General features: G+C 33.3%; 3 protein-coding genes across 5 annotated transcripts; 2 read left to right on the top strand and 1 right to left on the bottom strand.

Annotated features, from left to right (window-relative positions):
* Positions 1-292: 292 nt before the first annotated feature.
* Positions 293-2,868, top strand: LOC107615558 (AP2-like ethylene-responsive transcription factor At1g16060). Of its 3 annotated transcripts, none has more exons than XM_016317615.3 (8): positions 293-581; positions 666-748; positions 881-889; positions 972-1,060; positions 1,160-1,233; positions 1,315-1,365; positions 1,473-1,549; positions 2,110-2,868. In XM_016317615.3, the coding sequence occupies exons 1-8, from the start codon at positions 436-438 to the stop codon at positions 2,739-2,741; spliced, it is 1,161 nt and encodes a 386-aa protein (XP_016173101.1). In that variant the 5' UTR covers positions 293-435; the 3' UTR covers positions 2,742-2,868. The 3 variants fall into 3 exon arrangements, with proteins under 3 accessions (XP_016173101.1, XP_088358378.1, XP_088358377.1); XM_088502252.1 differs by having other exon boundaries at positions 293-541; positions 692-748; XM_088502251.1 differs by lacking the exon at positions 881-889.
* Positions 2,869-14,135: 11,267 nt separating this feature from the next.
* SDG4 (SET domain group 4) lies at positions 14,136-18,999 on the top strand. Its single transcript, XM_016345026.3, has 11 exons — positions 14,136-14,589; positions 14,677-14,823; positions 15,037-15,201; positions 16,111-16,137; positions 16,497-16,611; positions 16,824-16,914; positions 17,510-17,603; positions 17,712-17,790; positions 17,885-18,056; positions 18,380-18,460; positions 18,611-18,999. The coding sequence occupies exons 1-11, from the start codon at positions 14,248-14,250 to the stop codon at positions 18,774-18,776; spliced, it is 1,479 nt and encodes a 492-aa protein (XP_016200512.1). The 5' UTR covers positions 14,136-14,247; the 3' UTR covers positions 18,777-18,999.
* Positions 18,963-20,338, bottom strand: LOC107641548 (gamma-glutamyl peptidase 3). The gene is made up of 3 exons (XM_016345037.3): positions 19,903-20,338; positions 19,498-19,830; positions 18,963-19,339 (listed from the first exon to the last, which is right to left on the bottom strand). Exons 1-3 carry the CDS (start codon positions 20,227-20,229, stop codon positions 19,226-19,228), a joined length of 774 nt encoding a protein of 257 aa, XP_016200523.1. The 5' UTR covers positions 20,230-20,338; the 3' UTR covers positions 18,963-19,225.
* Between the last annotated feature and the right edge of the window lie 2,837 nt (positions 20,339-23,175).

The raw sequence follows: 23,175 nt of genomic DNA on the forward strand, positions 1-23,175 counted from the left end.
ATTTAGGAATATTGAATATAAGCATAGCTAGCAAGCTAGGAAACAATGAAGCTTAAAAAAAGTGAGGCAAAAGAATAAAAAAAGAGAGTAGAAAACAAGGGATGGAGTTAATAATAAAAGATGAGAATGAGAGATATAGGAAGGTAGATTCCAAAAGTGTTGAAAGGAACACCACAGAGAGTCTAAGAAGACGAGCAAGAAAGAATTTAACATAGAGCCGATTTCACAGACGGCCACTAACAACCATTCTTTCAGCCGGCTATATCCCCACTGTTTGCCAGCACTACACAACACTCCCCCCCATCCCCTTTAAATTAACCCCCTTAATTACTTTCTACTATATATTATTTGCATGCACCATTCTACTCTATACTTTTTCTCTTCTTATTCTTACTCCTTGGTGCAACTAACTTCATTATTTTTCTACTATTCTTCATGGGAAAGGCGTCACAAGTTAACAAGAACAATAATCATAATCTTAGTGTAATCAATGGCAGTACTACCAAGGTGAAACGTACCAGGAGGAGTGTCCCTAGAGACTCTCCACCTCAAAGAAGCTCGATTTACAGAGGAGTCACTCGGTATTTTAATTATTTTATTTATTGTTATTGCTTTTTTTTTTTTCGCTTCTTTTTTCGCTTCGCTAATTATGGATGATATCATAGGCATAGGTGGACGGGAAGATATGAAGCTCATCTGTGGGACAAGAATTGCTGGAATGAGTCTCAGAACAAGAAGGGACGACAAGGTAAATAATTAGTTTAATTTAATTTGATTTCATATTGAATAATCAATGTACTAATTTGCTAGGTTTGGTTTCTTTCTTATGGAATCATCTCAATCGTGTTGTGGATAACTTCTCATCATGTAATTTCTTCAGTCTACCTTGGTACGTATATGATATACATTATGTTAAGTATGTTGATTAAGGTAATTAAGGGAATTAATCATCCAAGTGTGTGTTAATTAAGGTGCTTATGACGATGAAGAGGCCGCAGCACATGCTTATGATCTTGCAGCACTCAAATACTGGGGTCAAGATACCATTCTCAATTTTCCGGTACTTTTACATTACTCTAACATTATGAATTATGTAAAAAAAAAAAAAAGATACATATGACATTACAAATTAAAATTATTTGTGTTCCAATAATTATAGGTATCGAAGTACCAGAATGAATTGAAAGAAATGGAGGGTCAATCAAGGGAGGAGTATATTGGATCACTAAGGAGGTAATTAATCTTATACAATTATACTTACCTCTTTTAATTTAAAGTAATCAATTTAAAGTAATTAAATCTTTGTATTTACAGGAAAAGCAGTGGATTTTCCCGGGGAGTTTCTAAATATAGAGGTGTTGCAAGGTATATATATATGTCACATGCTTATATATATTCATATAATCATCGTCAGAATCATGAAATTAATCAGAAATATTAAAATTCATGACGTTTAATAATCACATGATCAGACATCATCATAACGGAAGATGGGAGGCTCGGATAGGCAGAGTTTTTGGGAATAAATATCTCTATCTTGGAACTTATGGTACGTTACATTAATAACATACATTATTATTATTATTAGGTGAAAATTCAGGTGCAGTAAATAAGTCAAATTATCTAAAGACTTCATGTGAAGTCGACTGCACCTGAGTTTTCACCTTATTATTATTATTGTTGTTGTTCATACATATACTATATATGACGTATTATGCATTATTATTCATTATTCATCATTTTCTAATTAACTCATTCTGTTAGGGCGTGCATAAACTCGTCGTATACACTATCGTAATCTAATTTGCAAACCACCAAATACCATAAAGAGATATTTAATTAATTTAATTGAATTCAATTCAACCCCATCTGCATGGGCATACATGTGCTATGTGTGGCAAATTTAATCAGTCACATTCAATAGGGTAGGAAGTTCCACCAACCCTAACCGATTTTGAAAATTTTTAACCTTTACTTACTAGTAGTAGTAGAGTGAGTAGTGACACGCACTAGCATATGCCATTATTATCATTAATTTAAAACATTAATTCATCATAACATACATAGCATGCATACCTTATAATAAATATAAAATTGAATTTTTTGCAGCTACACAAGAAGAAGCTGCCACTGCCTATGACATGGCTGCTATTGAATACCGTGGACTTAACGCCGTCACCAATTTCGATCTCAGCCGTTACATTAAGTGGCTTAAGCCTAACAATAACAGCAACGAAAATGATCATAATAATAATAACAACAGGATTAGTTTTAATCTTGCTGCTGCTGTTGCCGTTGATGACGTCAACCCTAATTGCAATAACACCAACTTCACACCAAACTTCAATAATAATAATAAGGAACACGAATATAGCCTCTTCAACCACGAACCATTATTCATTAATAATAATAATATTGATAATAATAATAATATTAATAATAATAATGGAAGTAAGTTGGGTCAGGCTCGACCTGGTGCCACGTCAGCCCTAGAGCTTCTGCTTCAGTCGTCCAAGTTTAAGGAAATGATGGAGATGACGTCATCAGTGGCGAATAACAATAATCCATCAACACCAGCAGAGTGTAGTGATGAGTTGCCACAGTGCAATTTCCCTGAAGACATTCAAACTTATTTTGAGTATGAAGATTCAAATAAGTATGAAGGAGGAGATCATGATACGTTGTTCAACGAGATCCACTCGTTCGTGCCAATGTTCCACTGCGATGACTTCGAGAATTGACGAATTTCCTGGTTTTCTTAATTTATTTCATTTATTTAATTATTATTATTATTATTATTATTATTGCATTTTTGTCTTATACATAGCATGTATTAAGACTTGATCTAACTGTTGTTGAGATTTTAAAGAGCGGTTTTTGCTTGGAAGGGATAGGGGGAGCTAGCTAGAGAGAAACATATATAATTATATATGTCCTTGACAAATTAATTATTATGTTGATTATTTATTTTGATTTGTGAAATATGTATTGGGAAATCAAAAAATTGTTTATAGCAGGAGTATTTGCGGTGCGGTTTGGATTAATTTTGAGTCAAAAATTCATCCAATTCGAAAACTAGTTTTATTTGTGATGTGATTTGGAAAAAAATCGATCCAATTTCAAGCGGTTTGGATTGGATTGTATTTGCGATTTTATAAATTAAAAAAATTAAATATATATAACAAGTGTCAATATCAAATTTTAAATAACTAACAATGACATAACAAGTCTCAATAATATCTTAAAAAACCAACAATAACATAACAATATAAATAAAATTATAAGTTAATTAAAATAAATAAATCACATTTTGAACATAAAATATTTATTAAATAATAATAATACACGAATTAAATAATATAAAATATATAACAAATTAACATGTTATAACAATAACTATAAATATAATAATAATATTATAGCAAATTGCACATTTTGAATTAGATTGGATCAATTATGAAAAATAGATCAAAAATTTAATTTAATCTAACAGTTTACAAAAAAATAGAATCCAATCAAATTTAAATTAGATTAGATGACAAATTTAATTTACATCCGTTTGAATTTGAACGCTCGTAGTTTATAAATATGGACATTATTGTTAGGGATGTGTATGGCCCGGCCCGACTCGAAGATCCGGCCCGGCCCCGAACACTTTAGGGACTATTTTGGTGTGATTTTACCGAGTCTAGGGCCGGGTAAGGGTCTCAAAAATAGACCTAGTCATTATTTCGGGTCAGGTCCGGGTCATGGCTCGGGTCACCCGAAGTCGGCCCGGTGACCTGGTCATCATACATAATTAATATTTTGTGTTATTAGTGATGGATGATGGCTATTCTTATGTGGAATTTAAGTATTGTAAACCTTAATATTTTGTGTTATTAGTTATTATAAGACTATAAGTTAATGTTTTATGTTTAAAATGCATAAGATTTTAGACTAATGCATAATATTGTGTTATTTATATTGATTTAAAATTTGGTGTTATTAGACAACATTAATATTGATTATGGTTATGCTTTAATTTTAGAGAAGAGTTGGTTCTTGTTATATTTTTCTAAGTGAATTTTACCATGTCAAATAATGGTTGGAGTCTTGAAAATTTGGATATTTTCACATGCTAGCTTATAAGAAGGTATTAAGGTAATGTAATGTTAACGGTCCGGTTTTCACCCGGTATAATTGTGGTTCGAAAGTGTATAGGTTTAATTGGGTCTAGGGCCAAGTTCGAGTTTAACAAATAGGCCCGATATATATTTCGGACCGGGTCTAGATCACATCAAACCCAGTTTTACCCGTCCCATGTACACCCCTAATTATTGTTTTGTTACTTGTTGATGGATCGAGGTAGCTAACTAGGTGGTGCGGTTAGTTATGTTTGTTGACTCACTTCCTTCTTTGTTTTGCAAATGAAATAAAGATAAAATAATGTATTCCATTTTCTTTCAATCAAGTATTGTTATATATTTTCGTGCGTATATATATGTATATATTAACTAATACTATTTTAGTCAAATACTCAAATTAATAGAGTACTATTGCACTAGTTTTTATATCCAGATGTATGTTAGTTATTTGGCCGTCTTGTTTATTTGCGTGGTTGAATGAAGTAATTTTTAAGAAATATAAATAGAAATTTTAGAAAAATAATTTGTATTTGAATATAATTCATAAAACTCTTTTTTAGTTTTTTTAAAAATATAAAAAGATAAAATTGTAATTGTTACCTTTTTCATATTTTTTCTCTCTTCAAAATACATAGGAAACTATTAATTTACTAATTTTATTATTATTATAAGTACAAAAATAAATAGCTCAAAATAAAATAAGTATTTTTTTTAAATGTACTTTTTGTGTGTGTTAAAAGCACAAATAAACGAGAGCATTACATAATCAACTAACATTTTATTTTAATTTTTGACACGTTTGATGACAATTACTTTGTTAAAAATTATAAAATAATACATATAAATATATAATAGTTAATATTTTTGTCTTAAAAGAATATTTTTAAAATAAAAATTATATTTTACAAAAAATAAATTATAACATCACCTTAATAGGGAAACAAATCAATTAATATGATCTTATATTATCTCTTATATACGGTTTTGGAAAACTTTTAATTCTTCGAATAAAATATTCACTACAAGAAAAGAGAACTATTTTAACATGAATTTTTTTAACAGTCATAGTTAAGTGTAAAAATTAATATATATTTTTGACAAATATCACAAATATCAAATTTTATATGTTTTTTTTATTTATAATTTGATTGTAGAAAATTATTTCTCAATTTTGACACTCATTTGTTTTCAACATATTCCATTATTCCTTTTTTTCGTTGAGCTTCGTCAATTTTTGCATCATACTACTCTCAGTTTGGGATCATACTACTCATTCTTCATCTTCAAAATCCCAGTTTATTCTTCAGTTTCAAGATCTCATCTCATTCTTTGTTAAAAACTTTTGTTGAGAATTTTTTATGGTCAATAAATGTCAAAATAAATAGTATTTTTGACGGTTAATAAGTATCACAAAAAATATATTCTCAAAATTTTCTAATAAATTATTTTTGATGGCCAATATTTATCAAAATAAGATTTAAACTTTTTTTACAATTATTTATATGTTAAAAATACTATTTTTGACAAAACTTTTATTAACATACTTTCATAGTTAAAATAGTGTCAAAATTTATTTTTTTTGATGAATTTTAATTTTTTTTTGACACATAATAATCCTTAAAAATAGTCTATATTGTTGCAGTGATTATAACTTTTTAAGTGGACAAGTATATATTAAATAAAATAATTATATTAAACATACATAAAAAATTAATCACTAATCAGTCACCGTATATAAAAATAACTATTTGATATCTTGTATTTTTTATTGCAGTACTATGAACAAATTTATTTATTTTTATATTCTAGGTTTTGATTATTTAATTAATATATATATAGAACGGGAACGAAACGAAATGAGGCGTTTCCAGCTCTAGTTTCGGATGAGCTTCTGCCTTCAAAGTAAACCGGAACTCCCACTCCAAGCTTTGGCATATGGAATAGAGTCGGTAGCACCGGTTGGTTCTACCGGTTATTCTATTATCCCGGAATAAGAACCTCCCCTAATCTCGGACGCATTTCTAATAGATATTAGATGACTTAGAGGTTGACTTTCTTCTTTATTGCTTTCCATTTCAAAGGCTATAAAAGTGGGAGGGAAATCGGAATCAGTACAAAAACGGCTCCCATAGAAAGTACATAATGGAAATGTGCTACCACATAATAAGTATCATGTAGAGCAATGTCTAGCCTATATATATATATATATATACCGAATAATATTTCAATGAAAAATGATATTTCACTCTTATGTGAAATGTCTAAATGATATCTTTTATTTATAAAATGTAAACTTTTTTTTCTGTAAAATTAAAATAATATACATTTTAGTTAATTTGTCAAAAGTATCTATTAATAATAATTATAATTATATATATAAATAAATGATAATTATTTGGTTAGTTGATAATAATAATAATACCAACAATATATTTATTATTGTAATAATCAAGTTAAAATATTTTATATAATATAATTATTGATAGCTCTTTTGGATAAATAGACTAAAGGGTATATTATTTTAATCTTCTGAAAAAGAATGCGTATATTTTATATAGGGGTAAGTATGGTTTTGGTCCCAAAAGTTTAGCGCCAGAATCGAAATCATCCCTCATCTAATTTTCGATTTAAAATCGTCCTTAATGTTTTTTTCATATTAAAATCGTCTTTTTTAATAAAATTTTTTGTTTTATTCATAAACTACCCCTATTCCTATTTTAATAATAAAAATTATAAAATTAAAAAAAAAAGAGAGAAAACGCGTGTTGGGGGAGGGGGAAGAAAACGCATTGGGGGGAAGGGGTGGAAGAAAAGGGTATACGAAGGGGGAGGGGAGGGGAGGGGGAAGGGGGGAGGGGGACGGCGTCGGCGAGCCTCCGTCATTCCCGCCGTGACCTCGTCGTCGCCGCCGCCTCCTCCAGAACTCTGATGATGATGATGATGAAGGGGGAAGGGAAGCTGCCGTCCCGCCGCCGCAGTCTTGCCGTTCCGCCGCTGCAGCCGCTGCCTCTCTCTTTTCCAGATCAACCGCGACCCTATCCCCTCCTTCTCTTCTTCCTTGTCTCAGATCTCCTCGAACGCCGTGACCTTGTCGTCGCCGCCGCCTCTTCCAGAACTCTGATGATGATGACGATGAAGGGGGAAGGGAAGATTTTGGCCCGGGATTTTAATATGTTTTTTATTCAAAGTGAGGCGGGCGGCTAAACCCCCTACTTTAGATTCCATTCAGAAGGGTAATTTTCTGTTGTCGTGACGCTTTGCTTTGGTAGGGACGATTGCTTCCATTACTGACAAGAAAGACACCAAATTCTCCTTTAGGTGCTTCAACTGCGGTATAGGTGGAAGGAGCTGGTACGGAAAAACCTTCTGTATAAAGTTCCAAATGGTGAATTGAGGTAGAGTAGACCGATGATCCTGTAGTCATTTTGCCGGCTATTGAAACGAAAACAACTGCTTAATGCTTTTAATAGCTTATAGGGGCCAACTCCGCTAATCCGGACATTCGCTAAGATTCCCTAACCAAAAGAGGGGGCACTCAAGCGCCCCGTGATTAAGAGAAACTTATTAGTCCCAGAGTCTTGAAACTCAGCGCTGTGACCAAGAAACCACCGGTTTCGCTTGGTGGGCCGGGAATGCCCGACAACTCAATTTATCCGGTAAACTATTGGGGGCTCATGTAGCCCATGCCGGTCTTCTCCGGGTGTAAGAGTTCGAGGAGGTTTAGCCTTGGTCTGGCTACATAAGGATCAGGTACTCAAAATGCAAGAGACTAGCTGGAACGTAGCGAAGGTTCAGTTGCTCTTCCAGGGAAGAAGGACGCAAAAAGCCCCAGGTTATTAGTTGCTGCTTGGCATCATAAATCTTTTAAGCACGGATTTGAACTAAATCTTACTACTTTCTTTCTGCAGGAGTAGAAAGAACATACTTGAATTCCCCTGTTCTAGCTCTAGAAGAGTAAGCTAAGAGTCTTATTTCCTTATTCGCAGGAGAAATCCCAGTATGATAGAAGCATTACGCTTTGGCTTTTCTCTCCCTCGAGAAAGGCAGTTCAGTTAGCCTAGAGGGAAGGGGATACTTGGTATAAATAACCCACTTCTTGGTCTTCGACCCCCTCAGTCACTACGAACGCCCCCGATCAGTGCAATGGGATGTGTCTATTTATCTATCTCTTGACTCGAAATGGGAGCAGGTTTGAAAAAGGATCTTAGAGTGTCTAGGGTGGGGCCAGGAGGGTCTCTTAAGAAGACGGATCAAGGCAGCTAGCCCGAAGCTAGTACGACAAGCCATATATATAGATTGGTCTACCATGTCTGCCTTTCGTCCCAATCAAATCTATTCGAAGGTGTCCGGAGGTAGGGGAAAGAAAGGAGGGTGAGTCCGCTAGCGGGGCAAAGGTGGGGTGCCCTCTTGGAAAAATCTTTCTTTCTTGATGAATGATATGGTTTTCCATAAATCGATATGAATGGAGGATGCCTCTTGAACTTCTTAATCCAAGTTCCAGTGGTGGTTAGAATCATTCTGCGGTGCGCTCTTTCTTGATTAACTTGGGTAAAAATGTTTCAAGCCCTTACTTTACAGATCGGGGACTAAAGGCAGTTGAAAGCAGTCTTCTATTTATAGGTTTGAGTTAGACGCCGAGCTAGCTTCGTTTAAGTCTTTTAGCTCTACCTCTGCCTTCGATTCCTCTATGGCAACCTCAGCCATAAACTAACTATCTAGCTTCTTAGGGCTTAGCTACTTTATCCGCTAGAGGAAGATAAGCTGCCTTGGCCAAAACCCTTCGAATCTCTTACCCAAAACCTATCTTTCGAGTTACTAAGCATCTCGATCTAGTAAAATAGCAAAAAACTTGGGAGAAATCGTGATGTAAATCGATTATTCCTTGCATCATAGGACTTGCTACGTCTTGAAATCCTAATTGTCATGGCTCCGCTGCATCACACAAAGCTGCTTTATCTGGTAATATACCCAACCTATTCGATAGATCCAGGGCATCCTTATAGGCTTCACCTTCTATTCCGTTTTTGTTCAAATCATCTAACTGAGGGGCAACAAATTATTGATTTGTTTTTGGATCTCTTTGAAATAGCTACTTTCGGTCCCATTTTCTGCCCGGCGCCGGGGAGAGACTGGGAGTGCTTTCGAGAACAAGAACACATGCACCGGGAATTCATCTGCAGAGCAGCTCCATTTCCTATCCTCTTTGTCCCAAATTCCTCTCCTTGCTCCGAGCGATCAGAATTCGAACACGCCGCGTTTTACTGGGAAGGATCGAACCATGGGAACGAATCTACAGGGCTATCACCTTCTTTGGCCAGATCTTCCTAACCGCCGCAGTCTTGCCGTTCCGCCGCTGTCTCTCTCTTGTCCAGATCAACCGCGACCCTCTTCCCTCCTTCTCTTCTTCTTTGTCTCAGATCTCCTCGAACGCCGTGACCTCGTCGTCGCCGCCGCCTCCTCCAGAACTCTTATGATGATGACGATGAAGGGGGAAGGGAAGCCGTCGTCCCGCCGTCGCAGTCTCGCCATCCCGCCGCTGCAGCCGCTGCCTCTCTCTTGTCCAGATCAACCGCGACCCTCTCCCCTCATTCTCTTCTTCCCTGTTTCAGATCTCCTCGAACCAGAGCTCACCGCCGGCGAGCCTCTCCTGCTTCACCATGGCGCAGCAACGTGGAGCCTCCCCTGCTTCACCACCACGCAGCAACGTGGAGTCTCTTCTGTTTTACCACCGCCAGCAAGCCTCCCTGCTTTCCCTCCCTCAGTCCCTGCCGCATAAGGAATCAGAGCCACCACTACCTGTTACCCTCCCTCCAGCCCTTTGATTTGATTCTGGGTTAGTTTAGCTGGATTTTAATTTTCTGTTAGTTGATTTTAGGTTATTGAATTGCTGAAAGTTACTGCTGAATTGTTATTGTTGTTGTTGAATTAGCTTAGGTTATTGAATTTCTGTTAATGGTTAATTGTATACAAGATCCATGTTGTTGTTCTTCTGCATCTGGTTGTTGCTATTGAATTTGATATTGGTCTGGATTTTCCTAATCTGTTCTTGTTCTGGATTTTCCTAATCTGTTCTTATTTCTTGTTCTTGTTTCTTATTTTGTTCTTGTTTCTTATTTTCCTAATTTGTTCTTGTTTCCTAATCTGTTTCTCATTTTCCAAAATTTATAGATTTTTTATTTTTGTAATTGAAGATAAATTTGGGTATTTTTAATTCTTGTAATTGGATTTTGTTAACTGTATCTAAAATTTTAAAATTTTGAGTTTTGTTAGTGGAAGAAGAATTTTTATTTTGAAATTGTTCTGAATTTGGAATTGAAGAATTTGTTAATGGAAGAAGAAGAACAATTCTCCTGAAAGAAGAAGAACAAGAATAATGAAATGGTGGAAAAAAAGAGTATTTTTGTCATTTAGAAAAAAATTTATTAGAAAGGACGATTTTAAAATGAAATGCAACAGTAAGGACGATTTTAAATCGAAAATTACAAGAGGGACGATTTCGATTCTGGCGCTAAACTTTTGGGACCAAAACCATACTTACCCCTCTTATATATAGAGGAAAAAAAGAGTATTATTTAGGCATCTGGTTAAGAAAAAAAATTATTTTTTCTATTTTAATGTAATTGAGTTATTAGTAGTGTGAACATCTATTTAAAGACACATTTTAATAATACAATAAAAAATATTTAACTAAAAGTTATTAAAATGATAAAATTTTATATTTTTAATGTATTAAATATGTAATAAACCTATTAAAATAAGAATATTTTTATAAAAAAATATGTAAAATTTAGTTTTCAATATATTTATTAGAGAGAAATATTAGAGGACCATCAGAATTTATTATTTTTAATCATTAATATTTAAAAATATGTGATAAAATATTTATTGGATTACTAGACTAAATAAATTAGACTAAACGAATTGAGTTAATAGTTAAGTAATAACAAAAAATAATAAATTTTGATGATCCCTAACATTTCTTTTATTATATATTTTTAACATGCGTATCCAAATAGAATCTGCTAGCTAAATTTATATTTAAATTAGGATTTAGTTAATACATGTTAAAGGTTATTTATTTTAATAGAAGTTTTCAAATTTCTCAAAAATCGATGAGGCACGGACATGGGAAAACTTTTTTATCTTTTATTAAGACATAGTTGGATACAACAGACACGCGTGTCGAACGAGTGTCGATGAATGTTTGTCTAAAATGTGTCTGACATACAAACACAATAACTCTCAGTAAAATGTCCGTATTTTATAGTCAATAATTAATTTGTTGCGGATTTAATTTTTATTTAAGAGTTTATCATTGACTAATGAATTACTGCCAAGGATGGCAACACAACTCAGACTTGCGGATACCCTCCCTTATTTGGTCGGCTCAGGGTCTTGGGTAGGGTGGGGGCTGGACAAGGATTAGATTTAGGTAATACTATATATATATATATATATATATATATAATTTTAATATCTAATATAGATAAAACAATTAGTAAAATAATTAATAACATTGTATAATTGAAAAGTTTTTAGTTTAATTTATGTTATGTACGTGATGATAGTCATATAAATTTTAAAATTTTATTTTGGGTTGGATTTTAATAATGATAGGAGCGGACGGGGATAAATTAGGTTTCGATTTTTTACTATTTGCAGCCGCATGATGAGTTTTACACGGGTTATTGTATGGTGGGGCGGGGTCGGGTAAAGCAAAATCCCGTCCTTCCAGTCCCATTACAACTGCTAATTACTTATTTATAAGACAGGATTCGAATTCTAATACTTGGTTAAGCGAACTAGTGGGTTAATCACTAGACGAACCCAAATTAGTTAAAAAAATAAAATTTTTAAGAATTTAGCTAATATGTGCGAATAAACTTATCATTAGTTGAATATTTTAAATTTTTTTATTTAATAGATACAAAATAAATACAATAATTTTTTTTTTTGTATTAAAAAAAATTAATTTGTAATCTTAACATGTCTCCTTAGAGCAACTCCAATGCATGAATTAGGGGTGTGCATGGGTCGGGTGAAACCGGGTTTGATGTGACCCAGACCCGACCCGAAATATATACCGGGTCTATTATTAGATCCGAACCCGGCCCTAAACCCGATGAAACCTATACACTTTCGGGCCACGATTATACCGGATAAAAATCGGGTGAAAAACCGGGCCGTTAACACTACATTACCTTGATACCTTCTTATAAGCTAGCATGTGAAAATATCCAAATTTTCAAGACTCCAACCATTATTTAGCATGGTAAAATTCACTTAGAAAAATATAACAAGAACCAACTATTCTCTAAAATTAAAGCATAACCATAATCAATACTAATATTGTCTAATAACACCAAATATTTAAATCAATACAAATAACACAATATTATACATTAATCTAAAATCTTATGCATTTTAAACATAAAACATTAACTTATAGTCTTATACTAACTAATAACACAAAATATTAAGGTTTACAATACTTAAATTTCACATAAGAATAGCCATCATTCATCACTAATAACACAAAATATTAATGGTGTATGATGACCGGACCACCGGGCCGACTTCGGGTGACCTGAGCCATGGTCCGGACCCGACCCGAAATAATGACCGGGTCTATTTTTGAGACCCTTACCCGACCCTAGACCCAGTGAAATCACACCAAAATAGCCCCTAAAATATTTGGGGCCGGACCGGGCCGGACCATGCACACCCCTAGCATGAATGTGTCAATTCTACTTTTTTTGAGAGAGAGAGAGAGGTCCTAACCGTTGGAAGAAAATAAGAGAAGGTCCCACACGATTTTCAAGAGAAACTAGGCCTTCTGAATGGGGACTTTGAGATGGCCAATAATAACTTGTCAAATGGCAAGTTATTATTTAAATAAATAATTATATAAAATTTTAATTAATTGTATTAAATAATTAAATAATAAATAATTTAGTAATAATTATAATAATTAATTATATTAAATAATTATATTTTTATTTAATTAATAATTTATATTAATTATTTAAATAATAATTAAATCGTAATTAGTTTATTAATAATTAAAATAATTAATTAAATTAAATAATTAAATTTTTATTTAATTAATAATTTATATTAATTATTTATGTCATAGTTAATATTGAATATTATTTAATTAAAATATTATTACATAATATGATTGTTGAGGATGAAAGAGACACTTATGCAGAAAATTTTGCTCAAGGCTTAGAGTATGATGATGTTAAAAATGGCTTATTACAACCTCAGCTAGGAAAAGAAGATTTTGCACCATACCATCAGTTTCTCCAAAGAAATGCCAAACTTCGAAATAGGCAGCAGCATAGACAATTGAAAGAGGACTTAATTGAACACATATAGCAATTTCACCATGCTTCTCGTCAAGTATAGAGTTTAATTATGTTTTTCTTTGTATTAATTAATTTTACAAATTAATGTAATCCCGAATTATATATTGTATATTATTGTTATATATGAATTTATTTAATATTACTATCTTTTAATAGTGAATTATTTTTAAATTTATAAATTTAAATTATATTATTGAAAAAAATTAATTACATTAATTTTAAGTATTTTAATTATTTAATTAAGTGAGACCACAACAAAGACTAAAGTTAGTTCTTCTTAATGGAGAAGAGAGAGATGCTTTGAGTTCCTATTTAATGTTTATGATGCAAAAGCTGATGTGGAATTACTTTTTATAACAGGTGGACCATAAACAGAAACTTAGATGAGTTCCCTACTCGAGATGATCTTAGAGTACAAGATAAATAAATTCATTTCTTAATTAATAACATTTGGCATTTTTACAAGTCTTCCCGTATTTAATTCCATTTAATAGTAATTAATATTTTCAATTTATGAAATTAAATGTCTTTAATGGTTTTAATTTAAAAATTCCTCCGCCGCGCTCTAAGATGAAATTATAAAACGAAAACATTTTCCCGCTCATTTTATTTGGCCACTCTCCTCCTTACTCCTTCGTCTTTACTTCTCCCGTCTTCCTCATCCACCTCCCCCTCCTCTTCTTCTTCTTCTTCTTCCAATCCATGCATCTTCCTCCAAAATTCTAGGGTTCCAAATTCCACCGCCAACCATGCCCGATTTGGGGAATTTGTCACTTTCCGAGACTCTAGCTCTCCCCACCCCCGCAGACCCTCCTGTCTTAACCAATTCTCTCCACTCAGCCAACCTCAAAAACCTACCGCCACCATCCAACACCGTCGTTTACACGCGCTATGCTCTTCGGCAAGATGGCATTCGCATCCACAAAAGTCACGGAACCGAGATTAAGGTTCCTGCCGTCAAAGCAGCTAATGGTGACGCCAAGGGTTTGGAGGATGGAATCAGAGAGTTCTCTCAGAAGAGGAACAAGACTGGCTCCGAGGATCCCGATCTTGAATTCTCACTTCCCTTCCTCGTTGGCGCTTCCAAAATGGTACAATTAAATTTCTTTTCCCTGAAGTCTGTAGATTTTGCTATGAACACTGGGGGGATTAGAATCTAGTTCTGTGTATTGGTTCAGGTTGAATGCCTTGTTTGCCATCGTCTAGTGTGCCCAGGGGAGGAGCTATGTTGTTCTGTTCGTGGCTGCGGGGGAATCTACCATATCAATTGTGCAAAAGAAGCTATGGGGATCTCGAATCCAAAAAAATTCAAGTGCTCACGACATGTAAGTATTTGATGAATCGCATCTTACAATTAGCGTAATGAATAGATTCAATTAGGATGCCCACGGGTATGTGTGTGGATGCTATATGCTCATAATTGGCATTATAATCACATCTCAGTGATAGAGGGGGTTTAGGGCGTAGCTATAATTTGTGATATTAACTTTAGTGTTGTGCCCACTAATGCAATTGAGAAAAATGGTTCTATAAAACAGGCATGCTTTGTTTGCAAACAAAAGAAGCAGTTGCGGTGTGTGCGTTGTACAAATGCATTTCATGAAAAATGTGCCCCATGGCCAGAGGCTGTGGTGAGCCTACAGGACAATCCTGGACATGCTATTTGTTGGAGGCATCCTTCTGATTGGCGATTGGATGGAAAGGTCATTTTATCTTTTCACAGAGACCTTTTACTGTCACTGCATATTGATTGTTTACGCTGCAATAGATGTTTTCATTAGATACATGACATATTCAGATTTAATTCTTTGCCCTGTTAGGGAATATCTTTTCTTTATGTTAGTCTTTTGTGTTTTTTTGTTCCTTTCCCTCCTATCATTTTCCTCTCTACAACCTACAACTTAAATCACAATCACAAGGATATGTTTTCCAGTTTATTGTGAGCTCTAATTTTACTGATTTTTTTTAACACTAACACTGGTGGCGTCTGCTAATCTCAAATTTCTTGTTTCTTTACTTGGTTTTTCTTACTGTCTCTTTAATTTTGTCCAATAAAAATTTTTAAAGGACGACGAGTGGGAGTGGGAAGGGATATGGGCACTAGTTTGAAACTTTTCAGTGAGTGTAAACTATGCCCGAATTTATTCACAGCCTTACATTTTTGTTTTAGCTTGTCTTAGATCACGCTGTCAGATACTTTTGCACAATGATCATAACTACATACTACTGCAATTTTATTTGGAGTTAAAATTATCTATCGGAGGTTGTCACATGTGGAGTGTCGATCATGTTTCTCACTGGATTTCACTTTTATGTTAAAATTGTACTATGATCCTTGAAAACATTAATGCCTCACTTGGAATTTGGTTCTGAAGTTTAGTTTTTGTATAAAATTCTGTCTTTGAAAAAACTTGGTTGCCATTAATCCTTGCTTAAGATGGAAAAAGTAGTAGTTTGACTACTTTGGATATATTTTTCTCAACTGAGTGAGATACGTCATGAAGGACAAAAATATCAGCTTATTTTTACTTATTTCCAATTTTCTTTTTTTTATTAGTATTTTTCATTTATTAGGTTTGCTGACAGGACTGTTGTATTTGTTGGATAAGCAGCTTGAAGGTTCCACAAGTGACATACAGGTTAGATTTATGACTCATGTTCTTGCTTCATATCATATTTGTATAAATCTTGTGCTGTACTTCTATTTCTCATGGAGCCATGGTAAATGTTTGGAAAGTAATGACGTCTTGGCATGGTACATTTACATTTTGGGATACTCGTTGTTAGAGATAATAAGAGATACCAATTTGGGAAAAAAAGAAGTGCTTTATATTGTTAAATTGCCATCAATTCTGTAGGGTTCTGTTATGCAAGTGTCTTTTTTCTATACTTAGATTTTGGAATGTTATAGATGATAATTTTTTTGACCATGTTCCATTTGCATTATTATGTTTAATCTCTGGCCAACAATTTCGTTGACTTCCCTGGCCTTTTCCAGGAAGTATTTCGTCGGTTGCCTGTTCCATATGTCAATGAGGATTTCAAGATTGATCTTACATGGAAAGAGATGGAGACTAAGATGGAACCACCATCATATGTGCATATAAGGCGCAGTATCCTACATTTTATTTATTTTGCTGAAACAGTTACCAATTCATTTAAGAATAAATAATCAGTTCTCCTTAAGAATGCTAAGTAAAATAGTTTTATGACATCTGTGTTAGGATATCTAGTTTTACTGTTTGTCATTGCATTCCTCATTAACAGAGGTTAACTTCTGTGCTGACTGCCGATCATGATATTGCTAACCTTAATCTAATCTCAGATTCCTACTTAGTCAAGAAGCGTAGTGACGAAGATGATGGTGCAGGGTGTACCAGTTGCAGTTCTACCTGCTCGGATGATTGTGTGTGCAGGTACTTGTGAATTGTCTTCGGTCGTTTGTTTATTTACATATTTTATCAATTTTTTTCCGCTTAGGTATAGATGGATTTTAGATTTCATTGTGTGTTATGCGATTTGATTCAGTGATAATGATAACCTTTTACACCATTGTTTAGTCTGGGGTTATTACATTTTAAACTAATCTAGCTAAAGATTACCTCTTCCAAATGATATGGCAATCATGTTTAGGTTAGATGATATTGTAAGAGCATGACACTGATAAACAATAAACATTAAAATAAACATGTACTTGTTCTATTTTGTTATCAATTTATAGTTGACAATGAAATTCATGGTTATCATAGAGAATAAAGAGATATTGAAGCTTGGCACACCCGTTCAGCAAATATCTGTTGAGAAATGTTATTTGTCTGACAAAAAATGTTTTATCTTTACTCCCATGGATCCGAGAAGTTATAAATGTTCACCCATTGTTTACCCGCACCTTATATAGATTCTATTATATTTCATTTTCATGACATATACCTGTCAAGTGACTTGTTAATAGCTTCGATAAGTTGTAGGTTTCCCATAGTCTATTATAACATGGAGTTTTCATTTTGTTAGAGTTCAATGCATAAGTTGCTCAAAGTCATGTCGCTGCTCAGAAAATTGCGGTAATAGGCCATTTCGCAAGGAGAAAAAGATTAAGCTGGTCAAGGTGGAAGAAACATCCTTTTCTCCTTTAATATCAATGTGTATGTTCGGGATTGAATTTTGTTTGGGGTGAAAAATTCTAAATTTTTGCAACCATGTGCTTCTGATTCAGACTGAACATTGTGGATGGGGTGTAGAGGCAGCTGAAACCATCAACAAAGGCGAATTCATAATTGAGTATATTGGAGAAGGTAGCTCTCATTTCTTTTGGCTCATATTGTTAAAAACCTTTTTTATCTTTCAAGTGTGCCTTTCCACCATTAACCGAAATGTTTTCTGTTGCAGTCATTGATGATGCTTTATGTGAAAAAAGGCTTTGGGACATGAAGTACGGGGGTGCACAGAATTTTTACATGTGTGAGATTCGTAAAGATTTTACTATAGATGCAACCTTCAAAGGAAATATGGCTCGCTTCTTAAACCATGGTTGTGATCCCAACTGTGTTCTCGAGAAGTGGTTAGTGCCAAAAATTCTTTCCATTGGCTTCATTAGTTCACTGTTGTACTAGTTGTGTAACCCGAAATGAGAATTCTTTGATATTATACCAAAGTTCTGCTAACTGCTATCACGCTTTAATACCCTTACATACATTTAACAAAGATTTTAATAGAAAGAGTTAAATTGATGGGCATTTAGTTTCAGAATGTACTTGTTCTTAAAACATGTAATTAGTAGTGAGATATCTACCAAATATTACTACACAAAAAGGGAAAGAATTTGTCTATTCCATGGGAGGTGCCTTGCTGTGTATCCGTCTTAGTTTTCGCTGTTTCTTGCAGGCAAGTAGATGGTGAAACGCGGGTTGGTGTATTTGCTTCCCGTTCAATAGAAACGGGAGATCCCTTAACATATGATTACAGGTATTTCCTGCTTTTTCTTTCTTCATTTTCTATTTTCTACTTAGTACGTATTCTCATCTCTTTCCTGGGTATGTTAAGAATAACACATAGGAAATAAATTGTGAATTTATCTATGTGATCAGAGATTAACATTTCTTATTGACTTATCAGATTTGTGCAATTTGGACCTGAGGTAAAATGCCAATGTGGTGCCCCAAATTGTCGAGGGTTTTTAGGGGTGAAAAAGAAAATTGTGAAGTTAGATATTTGTTGGGGTTGGGGATCAAAGCGTAAGAGAACTTCAGCTGCATGTCCTGCCATAGAAACACATGTATGATTCGTTTGTTTGGTGCCTCTATTTTGGTAATCCTTGTGCATTGCCATCACTTTTGTATGTAAAGCCGAGATGAATTTTCAAATGCAAAACTCATTTGAAAAGGAAAAATGATAAAGCGAAAAAAAAATGAACCAGGGCGATAGGGATCAGTTTGCTAAGAGCAGACGACAATGGCATTTGTAGCAATTGAACAATGAAATAAATCTTTATTTTATTTATCGAATTTAAGAATGAAAAAATTACAGTTGAACAAAAAGATACTAATTCAATGTGAAAAATTCAACCATTCCTATTTGTATTGTCTTCTGAATCTCATGTACAGAGTTATGTTAATTAGTGAATTTCTCTCTACCCATCTAAAATTTCAATCATGTTATCTATTTTCGGAGTTATATATATTTATCATTATTATTATAATCTAATATACACTGAAAAGGGTGAATCCCAATTTAGTCACATATTTTGTGGTGTACCCTGAGAAAGTTCCTACATATCTTTTCCCAACACTTCCTATCAGGCTCCACGAATTCTACTCGGCACTTCACTTCTTCAGCAAACCTTTTCTGCATTATTATTGCAATAAAAATCGTTAAGCCTTTTGGGATGATATATCATTATAAAATTTCCCTTTTAGTACAAAGACGGAAAGAACATGATTATTCTAATTATAACGGACTATAAATTTTTTGTTTGAAAAAAATATATTCAATTTGTTAATTACCTCTATCTTGTCCATACCAAGAAGGCGGTCAATTAGATTAAATAGTATATCTTTGTTATACTCAGGGTGACCTTGAATTCCAAGAATGTGATCTTCAATTACAAATATTTCAACCCCAGTTTTGTCTGAGGAAGCTATGACATTTGCACCCACAGGAACCTCAAAAATCTCATCTTGGTGTATCTCAATGATGGAGAGTGATGATGGCATGTTATGATGGTCATCAAGGTACCATAATGGAGCTCTATCTTTGGCAAAACTCACTTGTGTTATCCCAATATCCCACCCTCTTTTTGCTCTCCCAACCCTTCCACCCAATGCCCTGCATAGTACCTATAGAGAACAATCAGGTCACGTGACTAAGCATGTGCTGAATGAGAAGGAAATGTATACTGTATACAGTACCTGGTGACCAAAGCAAATGCCAAGAATCTTCTTCTCCATGGCATCAAGGATTTGCAAAATGAAGCAAAGTTTGAGGATCCAATAGTCATTACCAAATGCATCATTTGAACTACCTGATACAACAAACCCATCATATTTATGGAGTTCACTGATCTCAGGGAACTCTCCTTCACACACTCTAAACAAATCCCAACTTGCTCCTTCTTCACCAAATGCTTCTGCATACACCTTCAAGTATCCGCCATACATTTTCTTCACATACTCAGGGTCCTTTGCTGCTTGAAGCAAACCATATCTTCTTCCATTTCCATTATTATTCATTACCATCTTCAAGTGAAATTAAAGGAGGATGGAGTGGTAGCAAATATGAATGAGTTCGTTATTTGAAAAGTTGAAAGGAGAATCTAACCCAGAAACCAAAACCAATTTGTGTGTGCTAGTTTGTAGAGTACACACGTCTATTTATATTTAACTTTGTTCCAATTGCAAAATTATAATAATTTTTTTTCCGTTGACCGTCATCTGGTAAACTTTTTAGATTAATATATATGTAGATTTTATTGTCTCTAGATTTATTGAGTAAAAAATAAACCAAATTTTTAATATGACAATTATTATAGATAAAAAATATAAACCTTTTGAATAACGGAGCGTTTATTAAATGAATTTAGGTAATACGACATCATTTCTCAAATAAATGTCGTATTCAAAATGTGTCATATAAATAGACTCGATAAATAAAAAAGGTGTCTTTGTTTCATCCTATAAAATTAAATCAGAATCTATGAAGCACGGATTCGCTCATGGTGCCGGCGTATTCGTGTCGGACGCAAATTCGACGCCGACACACGGTGGATACGTCAAACGAACGTATCAACGGCGTGTCTTCTTGCAGTGTAGAATTTTGGTGAAACGGTTACAAATCCGAATAAGTTTGACCTGATTCAAATGTTCATGAGACGAATCTTTCTGTTGGGCTGCAATTCTGCAATTGATTTTGTGATTTTATGCCTGATTAACCGATTTTTTCTTTTTAATTTTAAAATATTTTAAAATAAAAACAAATCAAAATTTAAATTTAAAAATAAAATAATTAATAAATCAAAACATAAATCTACTTGCTGTTTGTTTTTGGTGGCTTACGTACTCACTAGCTTAGCCGTTCTTGGTTATCTGCATTATTTTGAAGAAGAAGACTAGAAGATACAGAGGATAATGGACTTGAAGCTGTGGTATTTGTAGATGATGGACTTGGAAGAGAATAAATTGATACATTTTTTGTTAACGAGATAGCAAGAATAGATTAAAGTTTTTTATTTTTTAATAATTACATAATTTTAAGACTTTTTTATGCAACTATATTTACTCTTATATTTTTAATATGATATTTTATTAATTTAATATATTATTTAAATTTTAATTCACAACGTATCCTAAATGTATTGTATCTAATTTTTTATAAAAAGAACATATCGGTAAATCCGTGTTGTGTTGTATCCGTATCGTGTGTCGAATCGGTGCTTCCTAGATTAGAATACTCTTTCTTCCATAAGAAACACAATTGATAAATCATAAACGCGTGTAGTCTAACATATTTAAATAATAATAGAAACAAGAAAGTTAGATTATGGCAACCACCGCGTTTCAGTACAAAGACCGCAGCGTTCCGCGGTGTTAGCTATCAGGGTGGCTTATCAGCAATATATATGTTTTTTTCTACTATCAATCTTTCCAGAAGTAACGAATCCATCACGTGGAACACATGGTATTGATATCTCTCATGCTACTTTCTGTGGTTATTAAATTAATCTTTTATTTCACCCACTAAAGAAAACGATATTAGTTGCAAATATACTAATACAGAGTTAATCATGATGTTAGCTAATAAGTTTTGATGTCAATCATGTCATCTTTTACTCAAGCCTTAGATTTAATTTAACCAGAGCTTATTTTAAATATTTCTAAATATTAATAATAACATGACATACTCATATTAGTAACAATTTTTGTGCTCTTACTTGGCACAACTACAAGCATTCTCAAATCTCAATTGATTAATTTAAGACTATAGATATTATATAGTAAAAGTTCAATTGAATGTTGGATTTTGTAAATATCATTCACTAACTAGAGTGAAAGCAGTAGAAGAGTGAAACAAATTAAAACGGGGCCATTGAAATTGAAATAGTATGACATACAGGGTGGTGATAAATGGTAATGGCACGTGGAAAGCATAGCAGCACATATAAAAGTGAAGGGTTTCTCAGTTCCTGGAATTTGCTTCACACAGAACTGCACATGTTCAATTGCTCATTTTGCCAACCACCCATACAACACAACTGTTCTTCAACAGTAGTAAGTAGTGACAATAGAGAAAAGGGAACCTCCTTTATTTCTTTACGAGAAAAGTATAAGGAGATAATGGAATATTTATACAATGTGTACAATGGAGGTTTAGAAAAGTATTAGAGATATAATTATTAGTTTTATCTTTTTCTATCAGTTAAAGTTTTTGGGATGAGTGGTATCATGACATGGTATCAGAGCTCTATATCCGAAAGGTCAAAGAGTTTGATCCTTGGTAAACCCAATATCAGATTAAGCTTTTAGGATGAGATGTTTATTATCCCTAATACCAGTACTCGAATAGTTATTCTGAATAGTATGAGTGATATTTATTTTTTCAAATGTTCAGTAATCTTTTTAGAAAAAAAAAAAAACAAATAGATTCATGATTATTTAATTCAAAAATAAATACGATTAATTAAAAATACAAAAATGTTTATTATTTTTAAAATTTGAAATATTTAAATTATTCTATCTAAAATATATGAGAATAAATAGATGTTTTTTTAAAAAAAATTAGATATATGATGTCTCTCATTTTAAAAGGTGAACCCTGAATGCGTTTTTATATTTTCAATTAGCGAAAGATTTGTTTTTTTTTTTTGTTGAATTAAAATTTAAAAGGTTATAAACTTATTTATAATTTGAATAAATTATCATTTGTACCCATAAAAGATATAGACGCTGACAAATGTACTCCATATAAAAATAAAACGACAATTGTAATTAGAAGATGGTTTTCGTGTGCCAAGAATACCCTAACGAACCAATTGCGTAACCAACTTCCGGGTATTTTTGGCATACGGATGACATCTTCTGTGGTTACAATTGTCGTTTTATTCTTATATGGGTATATTTATTAGCGTCTGTATTTTTCATGACTACAAATGATAATTTATTTTTTATAGTTTTTTATTTTTTGTAATT

This window comes from Arachis ipaensis, chromosome B1 (assembly GCF_059453495.1).
Source record: "Arachis ipaensis isolate K30076 ecotype BB chromosome B1, ASM5945349v1, whole genome shotgun sequence".
Lineage (NCBI taxonomy): Eukaryota > Viridiplantae > Streptophyta > Magnoliopsida > Fabales > Fabaceae > Arachis > Arachis ipaensis.